Below are 15,401 nucleotides of genomic sequence, written 5' to 3' on the forward strand. Positions count from 1 at the left end.
TGTGCTTATAAAGTGAAAGCAAGAGATATAACTAGTATTTGAAGAACTTGGGGAGGAGAGGAAAGAAAGGCAATGCAGTTTTGGGTGTATAGCCAGGTTGGGAAAAGGGTATTAGAATTGTTGGACCCCTGAGCATATCAATAGATAGAGAAGGAGAGAGAAAAAAAAGAGGAGCTAGTTGGATGGAACAGTGGAGCGTGGAATGGGAATGGAAACAAGCACAGTGGAAAGGGAAGAGACTTATTCCTTGGAAAAGGAATGAAAGGAGAAGGACTGACATCCAAAGAAGTGTGGCGGAGTAGAGGGCAATTGAGGTTTTAGAGTGCCAGGCCAACAAAGCCAGGAGGAGGTCCTCTGCTGAGTGGCCAAGGCTTAGAGCAGGTTTAGAAGAGCTACAATGGGGGATACATAACATCATAAGCTACTATTACCCATCTCAAGAGGAGAAAAGAACGTTCTTTCTTCCTCACAAAACCTTAGCTTTATGAGAATTAGTCAACCATACAGTAATTGTTTTGAGAGCTGGTAATAATTTTGACAGATAACAGAGTTATTTGAAGGCTTTTTCAGTGACTATTAACCCTGCTTGATTACTAATGACCTTAAAATGATCCCCTAAATGTAGATCAGGCTTAGCAGATCACTTTTGATAATGATAATGGATTTAATTAAAAATAATAATTAACGTGAGAACAGTGTTCCACAGTGCTCTTTACATTTGTAATTAATAATGCTGTAGTTGCTCTTTGCTGAACACTTATCAAAGACAGATATTTTGCTGGGTGCTTGGCATATATTATCTCTAATTTTAGCAGTAACGCTTAAAAAAATAGGCTGATGGGGCCGGGCACGGTGGCTCACACCTATAATCCCAGCACTTTGGGAGGCTGAGACAGGCAGATCACCTGAGGTCAGGAGCTCAAGACTAGCCTGACCAACATGGAGAAACCCCGTCTCTATTGAAAATACAAAATTAGCTGGGTGTGGTGGCATGCCTGTAATCCCAGCTACTCAGAAGGCTGAGGCAGGAGAATTGCTTGAACCTGAGAGACAGAGGTTGCGGTGAGCCGAGATCTCTCCGTTGCACTCCAGCCTGGGCAACAAGAGCGAAACTCTGTCTAAAAAAAGAAAAAAAATAGACTGATGGTCTTCAGAGAAGGGTGGATACCCCAGGAGGATGGGAAGAAAAAATTAGATTTTCTAATTATTTCTTTCTATGTTTAAAGTAGTTTTTGGTATATTGATACAAAAATATATATAATTCATAAAAATATGCATGTTGGGGATGGATGTGCAAACAGTTTTTATAGACAGAAGCACATAAAAACCATCATTCAATAATTTGCCGGGTGCGGTGGCTCATGCCTGTAATCTCAGCACTTCGGGAGGCTGAGGAGGCCAGGAGTTCGAGATGAGCGTGGTCAACATGGTGAGACCTCATCTCCACTAAATTAGCCAGGCCAGGTGGCACGTGCCTGTGGTCCCAGCTACTCGGGAGGCTGAGGCAGGAGAATCGCTTGAATGCAGGATGTGGAGATTGCAGTGAGCTGAGATGGCACCACTGGACTCCAGTCTAGGTGACAGAGCGACACTGTGTCTCAAAAAAAAATAAAAATAAAAATAAAAATAAAAAAAATAAAGAGTTGTTACTCTGTTAGGTGTTTAATATTAATTATCTCATTCACTTCTCACAACTACTCTATAAAGTAATGACTTTACATTTCTAAAGTAATGACTTTACTATTACCTCCATTTACCAACGAAGAAGCTGATGCTGTGAGAGATTGACTTTCCCAAGCTCACACAATTAGTAAATGATAAAATTGGAATTTAAACTGAGGCAGTCTGATCCCATAACTCATTTTTCTTTGAGACAGTCTTGCTCTGTTGCCCAGGATGGAATGCACTGGCTCCATCTCAGCTCATTGCAACCTCCGCCTCCCGGGTTCAAGCAATTCTCCTGCCTCAGCCTCCCAAGTAGCTGGGATTACAGTGGCACACCACAATGCCCAGCTAATTTTTGTATTTTCAGTAGAGATGGGGTTTCACCATGTTGATTAGGCTGGTCTCGAACTCCTGACCTTAGGTGATCCACCCGCCTTGGCCTCCCGAAGTGCTGGGATTACAGGCATGAGCCACAGCGCCCAGCTCTGTAACTTATATTTTTAATCGCTACTTTATTTAATACCCTTCACAATAAAATCACGCAGCCCTTAAAACTGGCTGCAACCAGAATTACCTGGGGATATTGCAGGTCAGGTGAGACTTGGGACTCTCCCTTGAAAAAAGAGAGAGACAGAGAAACCCAATCTGCTCAGGTGACAAATTTGCCTCAGTTCTTAAAACACTATGAGTTAGAAATTGTAAACTCTGTTTTGGATGAGAAAACTAAGGCAGACCCAACGCAAACTCAGGTCCTCTGAATCTAAATCCTGTATTCCTTTGTTATTCTGCTTTGTCATTCTGCTTCTCAGGCAGGTCAGGTGACTAATTGAACCAAAAGTTTTATTTAGCACAGTTCCGCCACTGTGTTTGACACTGCATTTCTTTAACGTGTGTGTGTGTGTGTGTGTGTGTGTGTGTGTGTATATATTCATTTATATAAATATTTTGGTACACAAAATATTTAAATCAATAGGTCAGTTATTTAAAAGAAACAACAGCTAACCATATTTAAGAAGAAATGTTAATACTTACATTATCAGGACCTATTAAACAGCCCACATTTTTCAAGGGACAGAATGTATCAAATTGTCCATAAAAATGTCCACTGCAGGGATTCCATATTAAATAATGACCTTGCTCCCAAGTTAGCACATAGGCAGTTGGACCCTGAAAGAAAATGGCCCTTAAAACTAGTTTTCAACTATTTATGCAATGAAGGCCAATAGTAGTTTGCACAGACAATTCAGTATTTTACTTGGACCCCTAATTTCTGAAATTTCATGGTTAATGGTGAAAACTACTTTGAAGTTCTAGGTTATTTTGAATTTAAAAGTAAAGTCGAATGCTTAGTTTTGCAAAATTCTTGCATCTGATACTAGTACAATGACCAAAAAATGATAGTCATCATCTTAACCAATATATCTTAAGATTAGCTGAAGAACTATTATTAGTGGAAATAAGCAGTCACTGGCGTTTTCTTCTTAGAGTCAGTAAGACTGCCATTTAAGTCTATAGAAGGCTGATTATGTCTAAATAGAAATATTTCTATTTCTACTATAGTAACTTACATTTGGTAAACATTTGTAACTATGTAAATGCATAGTAGATTTTAAAGGACATATACCAAACAGTTAAGAATGACTGTACTTGGGGAGGGGAGTGGAATTGAGGGTTGGGGAAGTAGAAGTCTTGTTAAAGTATTCTGAGTCTTCTGACAAGGGACTTCTACTTTTTACACAGAATACTTGTGTATTGTTAGATTCTATTTTTACAATGAGAATTTATTCATTTATTCCCCGTGTATGATTTCACTTGATGCTTACAACAGTTTTCTGGGGAAGGCAGGGCAGAAATTATCCCAGTTTCCTATAAAACCCAGAGTTGCTGAGTGACCTACTTAGTGTCACACAGCTAATGAGGAATGGGCACAGAATCTTGAACTTCAGCCTCGTGACTTCCAAGCCCAGTGTTCTTTTCTTGGAACCAGACTATCTGGGAGATAATGATGGAGAATGAATTTGAATATGAATATGGTACTACTTTATTACCTGCCTTGCAGCAACTCATGCTATCGAATTTCCAAGGATTCCTAGAGCCTTGTGGCCTCTTTGGATAAACTGCTCTAATCCATGTGAATTTTCTAAACTTACCTATTTGTATCCCAAATGTAGGGATATTTGTGGTGGGCTAGGGAAAAATTCTAAGAGTCTCCAATCTAATAAAAATAACGATGTTAATATAAAAATAAAGCTGCTAATGTTCTTTTCATTCCTCCTTATCTGGCTTGTTCCTCTTTGCATGCCAGGCTAGCAGCAGATACCTATAGAAGCACTAGGCATGAAAGGAGAGATCTCTAACCTTACCACACACACTCCTTTGGATCCTCTTCATTGCAAAGCATGAAGAATACCACATCATTAAGGGAATCTGAATTCTTGGGAATATAGCTGGGAAGAGGCCCATACTAAAATGACAGAGCTAGGTGGGGGCTTTGGATGGTAAAGGGTTCGAGTTTGCCAAAAAACAATCTGAAGTGTTGCATGGGGCCCTGAGGACCACTGAAAACCATTTCATGTCTTATCACTGGTAGTTCTCTGTGCCTGTTATGGCATCTGTGGGCCACTTTCCTAGCAACCCAAAGGATCGTTATGAAAATATGTCCTGTGTGTAATCTGGAACACACAACTCGATTAGACAAGTATACTCCTCTGTTAAAGGCAGCCTACATGATCTTACCTCAGGAATAGCGTTGCCCATCAACAGCCAGGCCTTCTTACCCAGAGACAGAAAGTAATTACACAATAGTACTGCATGTTCTTCTTCATCCCCTGCCAGGAGATCAAGAAATTGCTGACAAAAAGAAAAAATATGTCGTATAACTAAATGCTTTATTCTGGATTGGTTGTGCAGGATTCTAATATGTCATAGTTGAGATTAGTGCCTTGAAGTGTAAGACCTATAATCTTGCCCCAAATTTTGATACTATGTTGATAATTCATTTTTTTAAAAAACCATTTTTAGTGGACATGGCCTTTTCTCTGACATTGATGATATAGATTTCTAGAATCAATAGTCACTATGATTGTGGTAGGGTCAGGGAGACAAATTTCAAAGTTTCATTTTTATTTTTAATGTATATATAGTTCATTATGTACTAAACAATCTTTAAAGCATATTACTTCATTAAACTTATTTAATTCTAGAACAATCCTTTGAGGGAGGTACTCCTATTTGCCTATTTTACAGACGAGCAAGTTGAGGTACAGATTAATAAGGTAACACTTAGGAAGCAGTAAAGTCAGTCTAGCTCTAGAGCAAGGGTCCCCAGCCCCCTGGCTGTGGACTAGTGCCAGTCTGTGGCCTGTTAGGAACTGGGCTGCACAGCAGGAGGTGAGTAGCAGGTGAACAAGACTTACCACGTGAGCTCTGCCTCTTGTCAGATCAGTGGTGGCATTAGATTCTCATAGGAGTGCAAACCCTATTATGAATTGCACATGCAAGGGATCTAGGTCATGCAATCCTTATGAGAATCTAATGCCTGATGATCTGAGGTGAAACAGTTTCATTCTGAAACCGTCATTCCGAAACCATCCCTGACTCTACCACTGACCCATCCGTGAAAAAATTGTATTCCACAAAACTAGTCCCTGGTGCCAAAAGGGTTGGGGACTGCTGCTCTAGCGTACATGAATTCTAGTCTTTCAGTAACTTCTTACAGATGTCTCAAAGTTGTAGAAATTTTCTCTCTAAAATTGTCAACATTTATGTTGCCAAAATGTATTGGGGAACAAAAAATGTAAAGTGCACTTAAATTTCTTCAATTTAGGGCTATACTTCAAAGGAAGTTGTATAATGCAGTTCAATTTTTTGCAAAACCAGTACAACATGAGATCCAGAAGCAGAATTAATACCTGTGATAATATATGCTTGTTTCATACTACCTATGATCTGTTTGAAAGATTATGCAGCATACATAGATTGTAAATTCCATGAGGGCAGAGACTATGTTTATTTCACTTATAGCCAGAATTTAGTACAGCATCTGGTATGTGGTGACCAAGAAGTACATACTGAATAAATAATAATATGCCATGCCTTACAAAGCCCACAAATTAAGGAATATATCATTTCTAATTATAATATAGAATGCAATTTTGGTATTTTCATGAACAAAACCAAGAAGTTTTACAGTAATACTGGGAGAGTAAATCAGCATTAAGACACCTGAAGTGTTATTTTTAAATTTTGTGTGAGTAATTAATTTTTTGTTAACTTCTGAACTTTGGGAAAATTGAATCAGGAAGAAAAAATACTTCAAAATTTAGCTCATATTACTAAACAACAGCCAATTAGATTTTTATGGCTAATGAATGTTAGAATTTAAAATTATGCAAGCCAGTTAGCTAATATTTCATTAAGTCAGCTCAAGTTAGTAAATCTGTGAAGAAGAACTACTTACATCAGATGTGCTCCAGAGGTCACAGATACCACCAAATGAGACAGTGTCAGGCAAGAAGGGAATCAAGGACACGTATCGAGCCACCAGTTCCTGTATAATCAAAATGAGCTTTACAAAAATAATTTCTAATAAAAGAGAATGCTGCATCCCCTACCTCATTTCTTAAATCTCAGATATTACAAACATTTACATGTACAAAATGAAACTAATGCTCACTAAGTGCTTACTAAATATTGTATTAATAGCATCTCCATCCTCACCAAACATCCTATATGGAAGGTTATTGTTATTACCCATCCTTTACAGATGAAGAAACTGTGTCCCTTTGACAAGTCTTTTTTTTTTTTCTCTCTTTCATTTGGCACTACTTTTCTTTCTGATATAACAAAACTTTCTAGAATCATCTTGAATTTTCACTTGGCCCAGTCTTGAAAGCAGTCACTTCTCTAAGGAGCCCTGGTTGAGAGGATGATAGTACTTGGGAACCAAGACACGTGATTCCCAATAGTAATTGAGAACCAAAACAGTGTGACGTTTCAATGCGTTTATACATTGTATAATGTTGAAATCAGGGTAATTGGCATATCCATCACTTTAAACATTTATCATTTCTTTGTGGTGTAATATTCAAAATCTTTTAGTTAGCTGGAAATACACTATACATTATTATTAACTATATTCATCATACTGTGTAATAGAACACCAGAACTCATTCTTCCTAACTGTAACTTCGTATCTGTTGAACATCCTCTCTCCATCCCCACTCCTGCCTTCCCTCCCCAGCCTCTAGTAAACACTATTCTACTCTCTACTTTGAGATAAACTTTTTTAGTTTCCACATATGCGTGAGATCATGTTGTGTCTGTCTTTCTGTGCCTGGCTTATTTCATTTAACACGCCCACCAGGTTCACCCATGTTGTCGCAAATGACAGAATTTCATTCTGTTTTGTGGATGATTGGCATTCCATTGTGTATATACACCACATTTTCTTTGTTCATTCATCCATAGATGGGTACTTTGCTTGATTCCATATCTTGGCTATTGTGAATAGCACTGCAATACACGTGTGAGTGCAGATACTTCTTTGATATACTGATTTCATTTCCTTTGGATATATACCTAGTAATGGGATTGCCAGATCACATTGTAGTTCTGATTTTAATTTGTGAGGACCCTCTATACTATTTACCAGTATTGACTGTATTAATTTACATTCCTACCAACTGTGTATAAGAGTTCCTCTTTCTTCAGACCCTTGCCAGCATTTGTCATTTTTTGTCTTTCTGAAAAGAGTCATTTTAACTGGAGTGAGGTGGTATCTCATGGTTTTGATTTGCATTTCTCTGATGATTAGTGATGTTGAACATTTTTTTCATATGTTTGTTGGACACTTGTACATCTTCTTTTGAGAAATATCAATTCAGCTCTTTTGCTAATTTTTAAATCAAACTATTTGGGGTTTTCTGCTATTGAGTTGTCTCAGTTCCTTACATTTTCTAGATTTTAACACCTTGTTAGATACAGTTTGCAAATATTATCTCCTACAGGTTGTCTCTTGACTCTATTGATTGTTTGCTGTGCAGAAGCTTTTTAGATTGATGTCATCTCATTTGTCTGTTTTTGCTTTTGTTGCCTGTGCTTTTGAGGTCTTATTAAAAAAAATCCTCCCCAAATTTCATGAAGTACTTCCCTTGTGTTGTCTTTTAATAGTTTCATAGTTTCAGTTCTTACATTTAATTCATTAATCCTTTTAGAGTTGATTTTTGTATATGGTGAGAGATGGGGGCTCTCATTTTATTCTTCTGCCCATGGATATCATTTTTCCAGCACCATTTATTGACCAGACTGTCCTTTTTCTCAATGTGTGTTCTTGGTTCCTGAGTCAAAAATCAGTTGGCTGTAAATGCATGGATTTTTTTCTGGGTTTGCTATCCTCTTCCGTTGGCCTATATGTGTTTTCAGACCAGTGCCATGCTGTTTTAGGTACTGCAGTAGTATATTTTGAAGTCAGGTAGTGTGATACTTCCAGTTCTTTGTTCTTTTAATCAAGGTTACATTGGCTATTTGGAATCTTTTGTTATTTCCGTATGAATTTTAAGATTTTTTTTTCTATTTTTGTGAAGAATGTTCAATCTCATTACTTGTTACTGTTCTGTTCAGGTATATTTCTTCATGATTCAATCTTGTTAAGTTGTATATGTTCATGGATTTATTTGTTTCTTCCAAGTTTTATAATTTGGTGTGTAGTTGTTCAAATAAGTCTCTTATAATCATTTGCATTTCTGTGGTAATAGTTGCAGTGTCTCATTTTTTATTTCTGATTTTATTTAACTCATCTCTTTTCTTATTCCAGGTTTGTTGATTTTGTTTATCTTTTCTAAAAATCAGCTCTTTGTTGCATTGATCTTTTGCATTTTTAAGTCTTTATTTTGTTTATTTCTGCTCTTATTTTTATAATTTCTTCCCTTCTACTTAATTTGGGTTTAGTTCTCTGTGCTATATTCCAAATAACTTCTTTGCATGTGTATTCCAGTTCAATAATTCTCTCTGTATTTAACTGTATGTACTTTACCTCTTATTTAACTGTATTCAATGTTTTGTTTAACCTGATTAATTCCTAATTTTAACTATTATATCTTTTATTGTTATAAGTTCCATTTGTCACTTTAAAAAAATCTGCCTGTCAATTACAATGCTCTATTGTTTTTAATTATACTTTAAATTCCCCAAATTTCTTAAACATATTAAACATGTCTATTTTATATTTTATATCCAATAATTCTCCTGTCTGAAGTTACTATGGCCTGATTCTTCAGTTTGTTGTTTTTGTGAATGAACTCTTACCTTCTTTATGGTGATTTACTTCTTCATTGATGATATTTCATTGTATGTTCATGTTGCTTGGAATTTTTTTCTGTGGAATTTTTTTGAGGCTGAGTTAGAGGGGCATTCTTCTAGGAATATTTGTGGTATTTGTGTTTGCTTTTGACAGGGATCTAGGGGCATTATCAACAGGAAATACTTTCAACTAGATTTTCAGTTGAGGTTTTTTTGGGTTATACAGGTGGTATAAATTCCAGTCTCAAATGTGAGTAAATACAGAGTAGGGGTTAGAAAATTTTCTTTTTTTCTCTTCCATCCAAAGTCAAGACTGAGACAGGCAGGGTTTCTTCTGAAGACAGGGCATTTCCTAGTTTATCCATTGATGGTATTATCCTGAAGAGTCCCAACTGTGCGTTTGAGTCTCTAATTCAATCTTCCAGGCTGCTCTAGCCCCATGCATTATCCCTGTCTTCCACAGTCTTGTGGCTCATTGAAACCCAGCTATAGTCATTAGGAATTATCAGATGACCTGAGAGCAAACATTGTTTCAAGCTTTCATCCTTGTAGAATCTTGCTTTCTTATTTCTTGTCTCTTATATTTTCCCTTTCACTTTACTTTCATTTCAGCTATGACTTACTAGATATTTTATTCATCACTCTTAAGTGTTCTCTACTGGGAGACGTTTTCTGTACATCTACTGTGCTAGGTAGAATAGAAGTCCCTATTACTGTTTTCTATAAAAATTGAGTAATATAAAAAGCAAATGAAATGTAGAACACAAAGTGGGGTTTTTTGATACATCTATATCTACAAAAAGATATATCATTACCTTGTTTCTAAATTACTATATTAGTGACTAATAGTAGCAATAACTCCCTATATTATCGACTCTCCAAAGGCAGTTATGGGTTATGGTATCCATGTAAAATTAGCCTGGTTAACATATGGCTTCTGATTCACACAAGTTTGTGATGGGTATATGGTGCTCTGAAGCCAGAGAATGGTGCATACATATTTAATGGCCCAGTGTGGAAGTACTTTGGAATAATGGTCTAAATGCTGAAAATACTTAAATATTTGAAATAATTTTTGCTTAATTTGAACTCAGTGTATATATAGCATTAGGCATAATACTGTATAGTTATCTTAATACAGTTGAATGTGTATAACTTCTGAAGTCAAAGGTATCAGTTCAAATCGTAACAGAGTTATTGAGAATACACAATGAAAACATGTTTATGTAATACATTTTGGAAATGTAAAGTCCAACATATGGAAACATAGTGCCAGGGACACAGTAAGCACTCAATAATTTTTTGTTGAAACAGTGAACTAAGGATTATTATCATCCCTGGTACCTTTAGACTTTTTTTTTTTTTTTTGAGACAGAGTCTTGCTCTGTCGTCCAGGCTGGAGTGCAATGACATGATTTTGGCTCACTGAAACCTCTGCCTCCCGAGTTCAAGCTATTTTTAGGCCTCAGCCTCCCAAGGAGCTGGGACTACAGGCATGCACCACCACACCAGGCTAATTTTTGTATTTCCAGTAGAGATGGGGTTTCGCCATGTTGGCCAGGCTGGTGTCAAACTCCTGGCCTCAAGTGATCTGCCTGCCTTGGCCTCCCAAAGTACTGGGATTATAGGCATGAGCCACTGCCCGGCTGCCTTCAGACTTTTCTAAAGGAAGAAAACCTCATGTTAATAAAAATGTTTTAATCATTACTTTTATCATTAATGATCTTGATACAGTTAATATCTTAAGCACTATGAAATATAGTAATTAAAATGGCAATATATTGAAATGTGAAAACAGTTTTAGCACAGCACTTACTGACTATGAAATACTTACTGCAGTTGCCTGTAGATTATTGGGGTAGACATTAAGGAGCTCCTGAGGAGGGTTTAAAGGTTTGAGATAACGTGTGATAAAAACAGTTTTTCCGCTTATATCAATTACTGTTGTAAGACACTGACGATTTGGAAACTTTAAGGCACATTCAGCTTGAAATTTCTCAGTTGCTTGAAGTAATTTCTCATCTTCCTGAGACTCAAACTTCAAAAATAAAGACTTCATGGAGTTTATATATGATTACAAGAGAGAAAGTACATGTTCAGATTCCACAGTCAACATGCATGAAATGTATGGTTTGGGAATATGACTGACTCCTTACAAAGCTGTCATGTCCTGGTGTCCCTGCAGCTTTATTTAAATTAAATTTGTAGTTTGAAAATTAGACCGACTTATTAAATACTTAAAATATATTTGACAGGATTGAAAGAAAGTAGTCAACAGGTAAGCAATAATACGGAAACTACTACATTAATGAAATTATCTGTGAAAATTAAACTGTGATGTACTAATTCCGATTGATGAGGCTAGAATCAGGCAATAGAGTTGCGTGTGTATTTTGATGGTGGTTTTAAGTGTGCAGGCTGGGGGGCGGCCTCAGAAAATCTAACATCTCAAATGCAAATCTTAAGCAACTCACGTTAAATAGGCAGCAAATTTATGGATCTATATTGATGTGTTAAAATGTTTCAAGTCCATAAGCACTGTAATAACTAGTAGTAGTGGATCTGAGCAAACAATTCCTAGACTTTTTTTTTTTTTTTTTTTGAGACAGGGTCTTATTCTGTCACCTAGGTTGCAGTGCTGTGGCACAAATACAGCTTACTGTACCCTCAAACTCCTGGGCTCAAGTGATTCTCCCACTTTGGCCTCCTAAAGCAGTGGAATTACAGGCGTGAGCCACTACATCTAGCCACCAATTCCCAGACTTTAAAAAAGTAACTCAAAGCAGATAAAACAGAACGAATGTAAATTTCCTTTACACACATATTGTCATTTCCCCTGCTAAAGCTGCTACTAACAAAAATAACATGAAAAGGAGTGGGTATTTAAATATTTTAAAATGATTTTTTTTGTATAAAAATATTTGCGTAGTTGGTTACATTTTAAGGGATTTCAGAACAAACTGAAAATTTTATTTTAAAAACTAATTTTTGGGGCTGGGCACAGTGTCTCGCACCTGTAATCCCAGCACTTTGAGAGGCCAACACAGGAGGATCACCTGAGCCCAGGAGTTTGAGACCAGCCTGGGCAACATAGTGGGACCCTGTCTCTATAAAACAAACAAACAAACAAACAAAAAACAGTTAGCCAGGTGTAGTGATACGTGCTTGTAGTTCCAGTTGCTTGGGAGGTGAAAGTAGGGGGCTCACTTGAGTCTGGGAGGCGGAGGTTCCAGTGAGCTGAGACTGAGCCATTGCACTCCACACTGGGCAACAGAGTGAGACTCTGTTAAAAAAAATAATGATTTTAAAATAGAATTTAGAGGCAGTGATTGAAAATGTTTTTGACATTGTAGTATATTTGTTTTCTCAGTCTTTCCCACCAAGTAAGATTCCTGACTTTTAAGGGATTTTGTTTTTTTATCTCCAGTGTGGAGAATACTACTTGGCACATAGTAAGTGTTTAACAAATGAGTGAATGAATGAGGCAATGGAAAACATTTCATTACTTTTTATGACCTCAAATAGAATCTAAATTATCCCAATTGTTCTTGTCTGCCCCTTATATTGGGGCTGAACTGTGGCTTCTATTTCAAATTTGATTACTATACCCTAAGAAGTTGGAGTAGTGGTTGTAGGGGTTATTTAGGATGGAGACATCTCCAGAAGCCTCCTATATATTCTCATAAAATGTTCCTTGACATATAAATCTTAACATCATCACAATCATAACTGCCTACTGCTGAGCATAGTGCCAAGACACAGTAGCTACCTAATAAAAGGTACGACGAATATGTAACTAAGTGAAAGAGGTAAGCTCATACGGCTTTGGTATAGGTGTATCACAGATTTCTAATGTAGAATGGTCAATCCAGAAGTAATTGTAATTGTGGAAAAATGGAGAATTATAAAACAAGAATGATGTGCAAAAAAGCACACAGTTGAATTCATCCCTATTCCTCTAAACTATTTCATTTACTCATTCATCCAAGTTTTGAAAAATGTTTGTTGGGAGTCTGAAAAATTCCAGCACTCTGGATAAATGAGTATGAAAGAATCCTCCAAAAGAACTTTTAGTCTACAGGGGAACATTAATAAGCAATCAGGGACTTGAGACCTACAGTGCTGTGGGAGCATTTAAGAGAGGCAGCTATAGGCACTGTCCAAAAGAACAACAACAATCTTGAATCAGTACTGATTATTGGTCTTCCAAGTTAAAAAAAAAAAAAAAAAGTGTGTCTGAAGCTTTTTCTGCCACTTTGATTGGAATGTTCTGTTGAGTCACTTGCCTCTATAAGCAGTGCTTCTTGAGGCCTGTGTTTGAATATTCCTTATGTACACCTAGCATACACATAGTAAGCATTTAGTCTTTAATACTTGTCCAGGTCACCAAGATGCCATTTTATGGTGTGAAACAGGAATTTAAAGATTAGTAGTATGCTCTGTTAGTGATCTAAGAAGTGCCAAGAACAAGTTAAATACTGAAAGAATTTGGGTCATTTATGATGAAACAAATTAAGGTGGAGTTGACTATTCAGTTTGATTCAACAGAAAATTTGAAAGGTTCTTGACTGGTTCAGTTCTTTGACCTCTAATGTAAACATGTATAAAAAACTGAATGGGTTTATGTTGCCTTTGAAAAGCTACACTGGCCAGGCGCAGTGGCTCACACCTATAATCTCAGCACTTTGGGAGGCTGACGCCGGAGGATCACTTGAGCCCAGGAGTTTGAGAGCAGCCTGAGCAACAAAATGAGACCTCAACTCTACAAATAAATAAGTAAATAAATAAAATTAGCTGTGCCTGGTGGCACATGCCTGCGGTCCCAGTACTTGGGAGGCTGAGGTAGGAGCATCGCTTGGGCTGAAGAGGTCGAGGCTGCAGCAAGCTGTGATTGTGCCACTGCACTCCAGCTGGGTAACAGAGCAAGACCCTCTCTCAAAAACAAAAAACAAGAACAAAAAAGCTCTACTGAGACAGCCCCAACCCACCAGAAATAACTTCCAGAGATATACTGTAAGAAGCAACTTGTGGATTTTACAGATTTGCAAAGAGTGGAGCTAGCTCCCAGTATGCAGGTGACATTCAGACTCGTGACTTCTTAGATTCAAAGCTAACGATCTTTCTCGTAAAATGAAATGGGTCAAAAGACAAGGCAGGACATTCCTCATGGAGCTGGAGACATCTGTAATTCAATGCCCAGGCATTACAGATACATGAGGACACAACACCTCTCCTTCAGGTGGCAGTGGACAGAAGCAGCTAATTAAAGCCTAATAACTATTGACCAATAAACAGTAAAACAAAATAGTACCTTCTTAAGCATGTTACTCATCTATCAGAGGCAAGAAAGAAAGAAAGAAAAAGAAACAAGAGGCAGGCTTTATTAACAGAAATAATCTTTTTTTAAAAAACGTATTTTTAACCAAGATCATGTAAGTGATATTAAAATAAGTTTCAAGAGTTTCCACAGTGAGGTACCATCTCACACCGGTTAGAATGGCAATCATTAAAAAGTCAGGAAACAACAGGTGCTGGAGAGGATGTGGAGAAATAGGAACACTTTTACACTGTTGGTGAGACGGAAACTAGTTCAACCATTGGGGAAAACAGTGTGGCGATTCCTCAAGGATCTAGAACTAGAAACACCATTGGACCCAGCCATCCCATTACTGGGTATATACCCAAAGAATTATAAATCGTGCTGCTATAAAGACACATGCACACGTATGTTTATTGCAGCACTATTCACAATAGCAAAGACTTGGAATCAACCCAAATGTCCATCAGTGACAGACTGGATTAAGAGAATGTGGCACATATACACCATTGGAATACTATGCAGCCATAAAAAAGGATGAGTCTATGTCCTTTGTAGGGACATGGATGCAGCTGGAAACCATCATTCTCAGCAAACTATCGCAAGAACAGAAAAATCCAAACACCTCATGTTCTCACTCATAGGTAGGAATTGAACAATGAGATCACTTGGACACTGGAAGGGGAACATCACATACCGGGGCCTATTGTGGGGAGGAAGGAGTGGGGAGGGATAGCATTAGGAGATATACCTAATGTAAATGACGAGTTAATGGGTGCAGCACACCAACATGGCACATGTATACATATGTAACAAACCTGCACGTTGTGCACATGTACCCTAGAACTTAAAGTATTATAATAATAAAAAGAACAACAAAACAAAAAAAGAGTTTCAGGAGTTTCTACCCATCTTTAAAAATTTTCCATTAGTAGATATGTTTAAAATATCCTGTGGAATGGTTCCATATAGCATGGTGGTAGAGGAGAGACTCTAATCTGCTAATCCAGGAAGTATTGCTGTAAGTGGAAAAACAATTCCAGATTGTGGACCCTATAATTTTAGGATGAGAACTTCTCTCTCCTGAATCGTCTGCAAGTGAAACACTGAGTGGTGTTTT

The 15,401-nt window shown here is 37.3% G+C and overlaps 1 protein-coding gene across 7 annotated transcripts in view; it reads right to left on the reverse strand.

The window, feature by feature from the left end:
* LOC105487912 (coiled-coil and C2 domain containing 2A) overlaps positions 1–15,401 on the reverse strand; it is a 134,102-nt gene that overhangs the window by 9,178 nt on the left and 109,523 nt on the right. For 3 of the 7 annotated variants that reach the window (XM_011751581.3, XM_071093837.1, XM_071093838.1), the window contains 5 exons: positions 14,276–14,296; positions 10,799–11,002; positions 6,125–6,214; positions 4,402–4,515; positions 2,698–2,832 (listed from right to left, as the gene is read on the reverse strand). In XM_011751581.3, coding sequence (XP_011749883.2) covers positions 2,698–2,832; positions 4,402–4,515; positions 6,125–6,214; positions 10,799–11,002; positions 14,276–14,296 — 564 coding nt within the window. Of the gene's footprint in view, positions 1–2,697; positions 2,833–4,401; positions 4,516–6,124; positions 6,215–10,798; positions 11,003–12,171; positions 12,248–14,275; positions 14,297–15,401 lie in introns of those variants that run through there. The other 4 variants (XM_011751583.3, XM_071093839.1, XM_071093840.1 and 1 more) reach the window with 3 other exon arrangements.

The sequence above is a fragment of the Macaca nemestrina genome, chromosome 3, assembly GCF_043159975.1.
Source record: "Macaca nemestrina isolate mMacNem1 chromosome 3, mMacNem.hap1, whole genome shotgun sequence".
NCBI classification, from domain to species: Eukaryota; Metazoa; Chordata; class Mammalia; order Primates; family Cercopithecidae; genus Macaca; species Macaca nemestrina.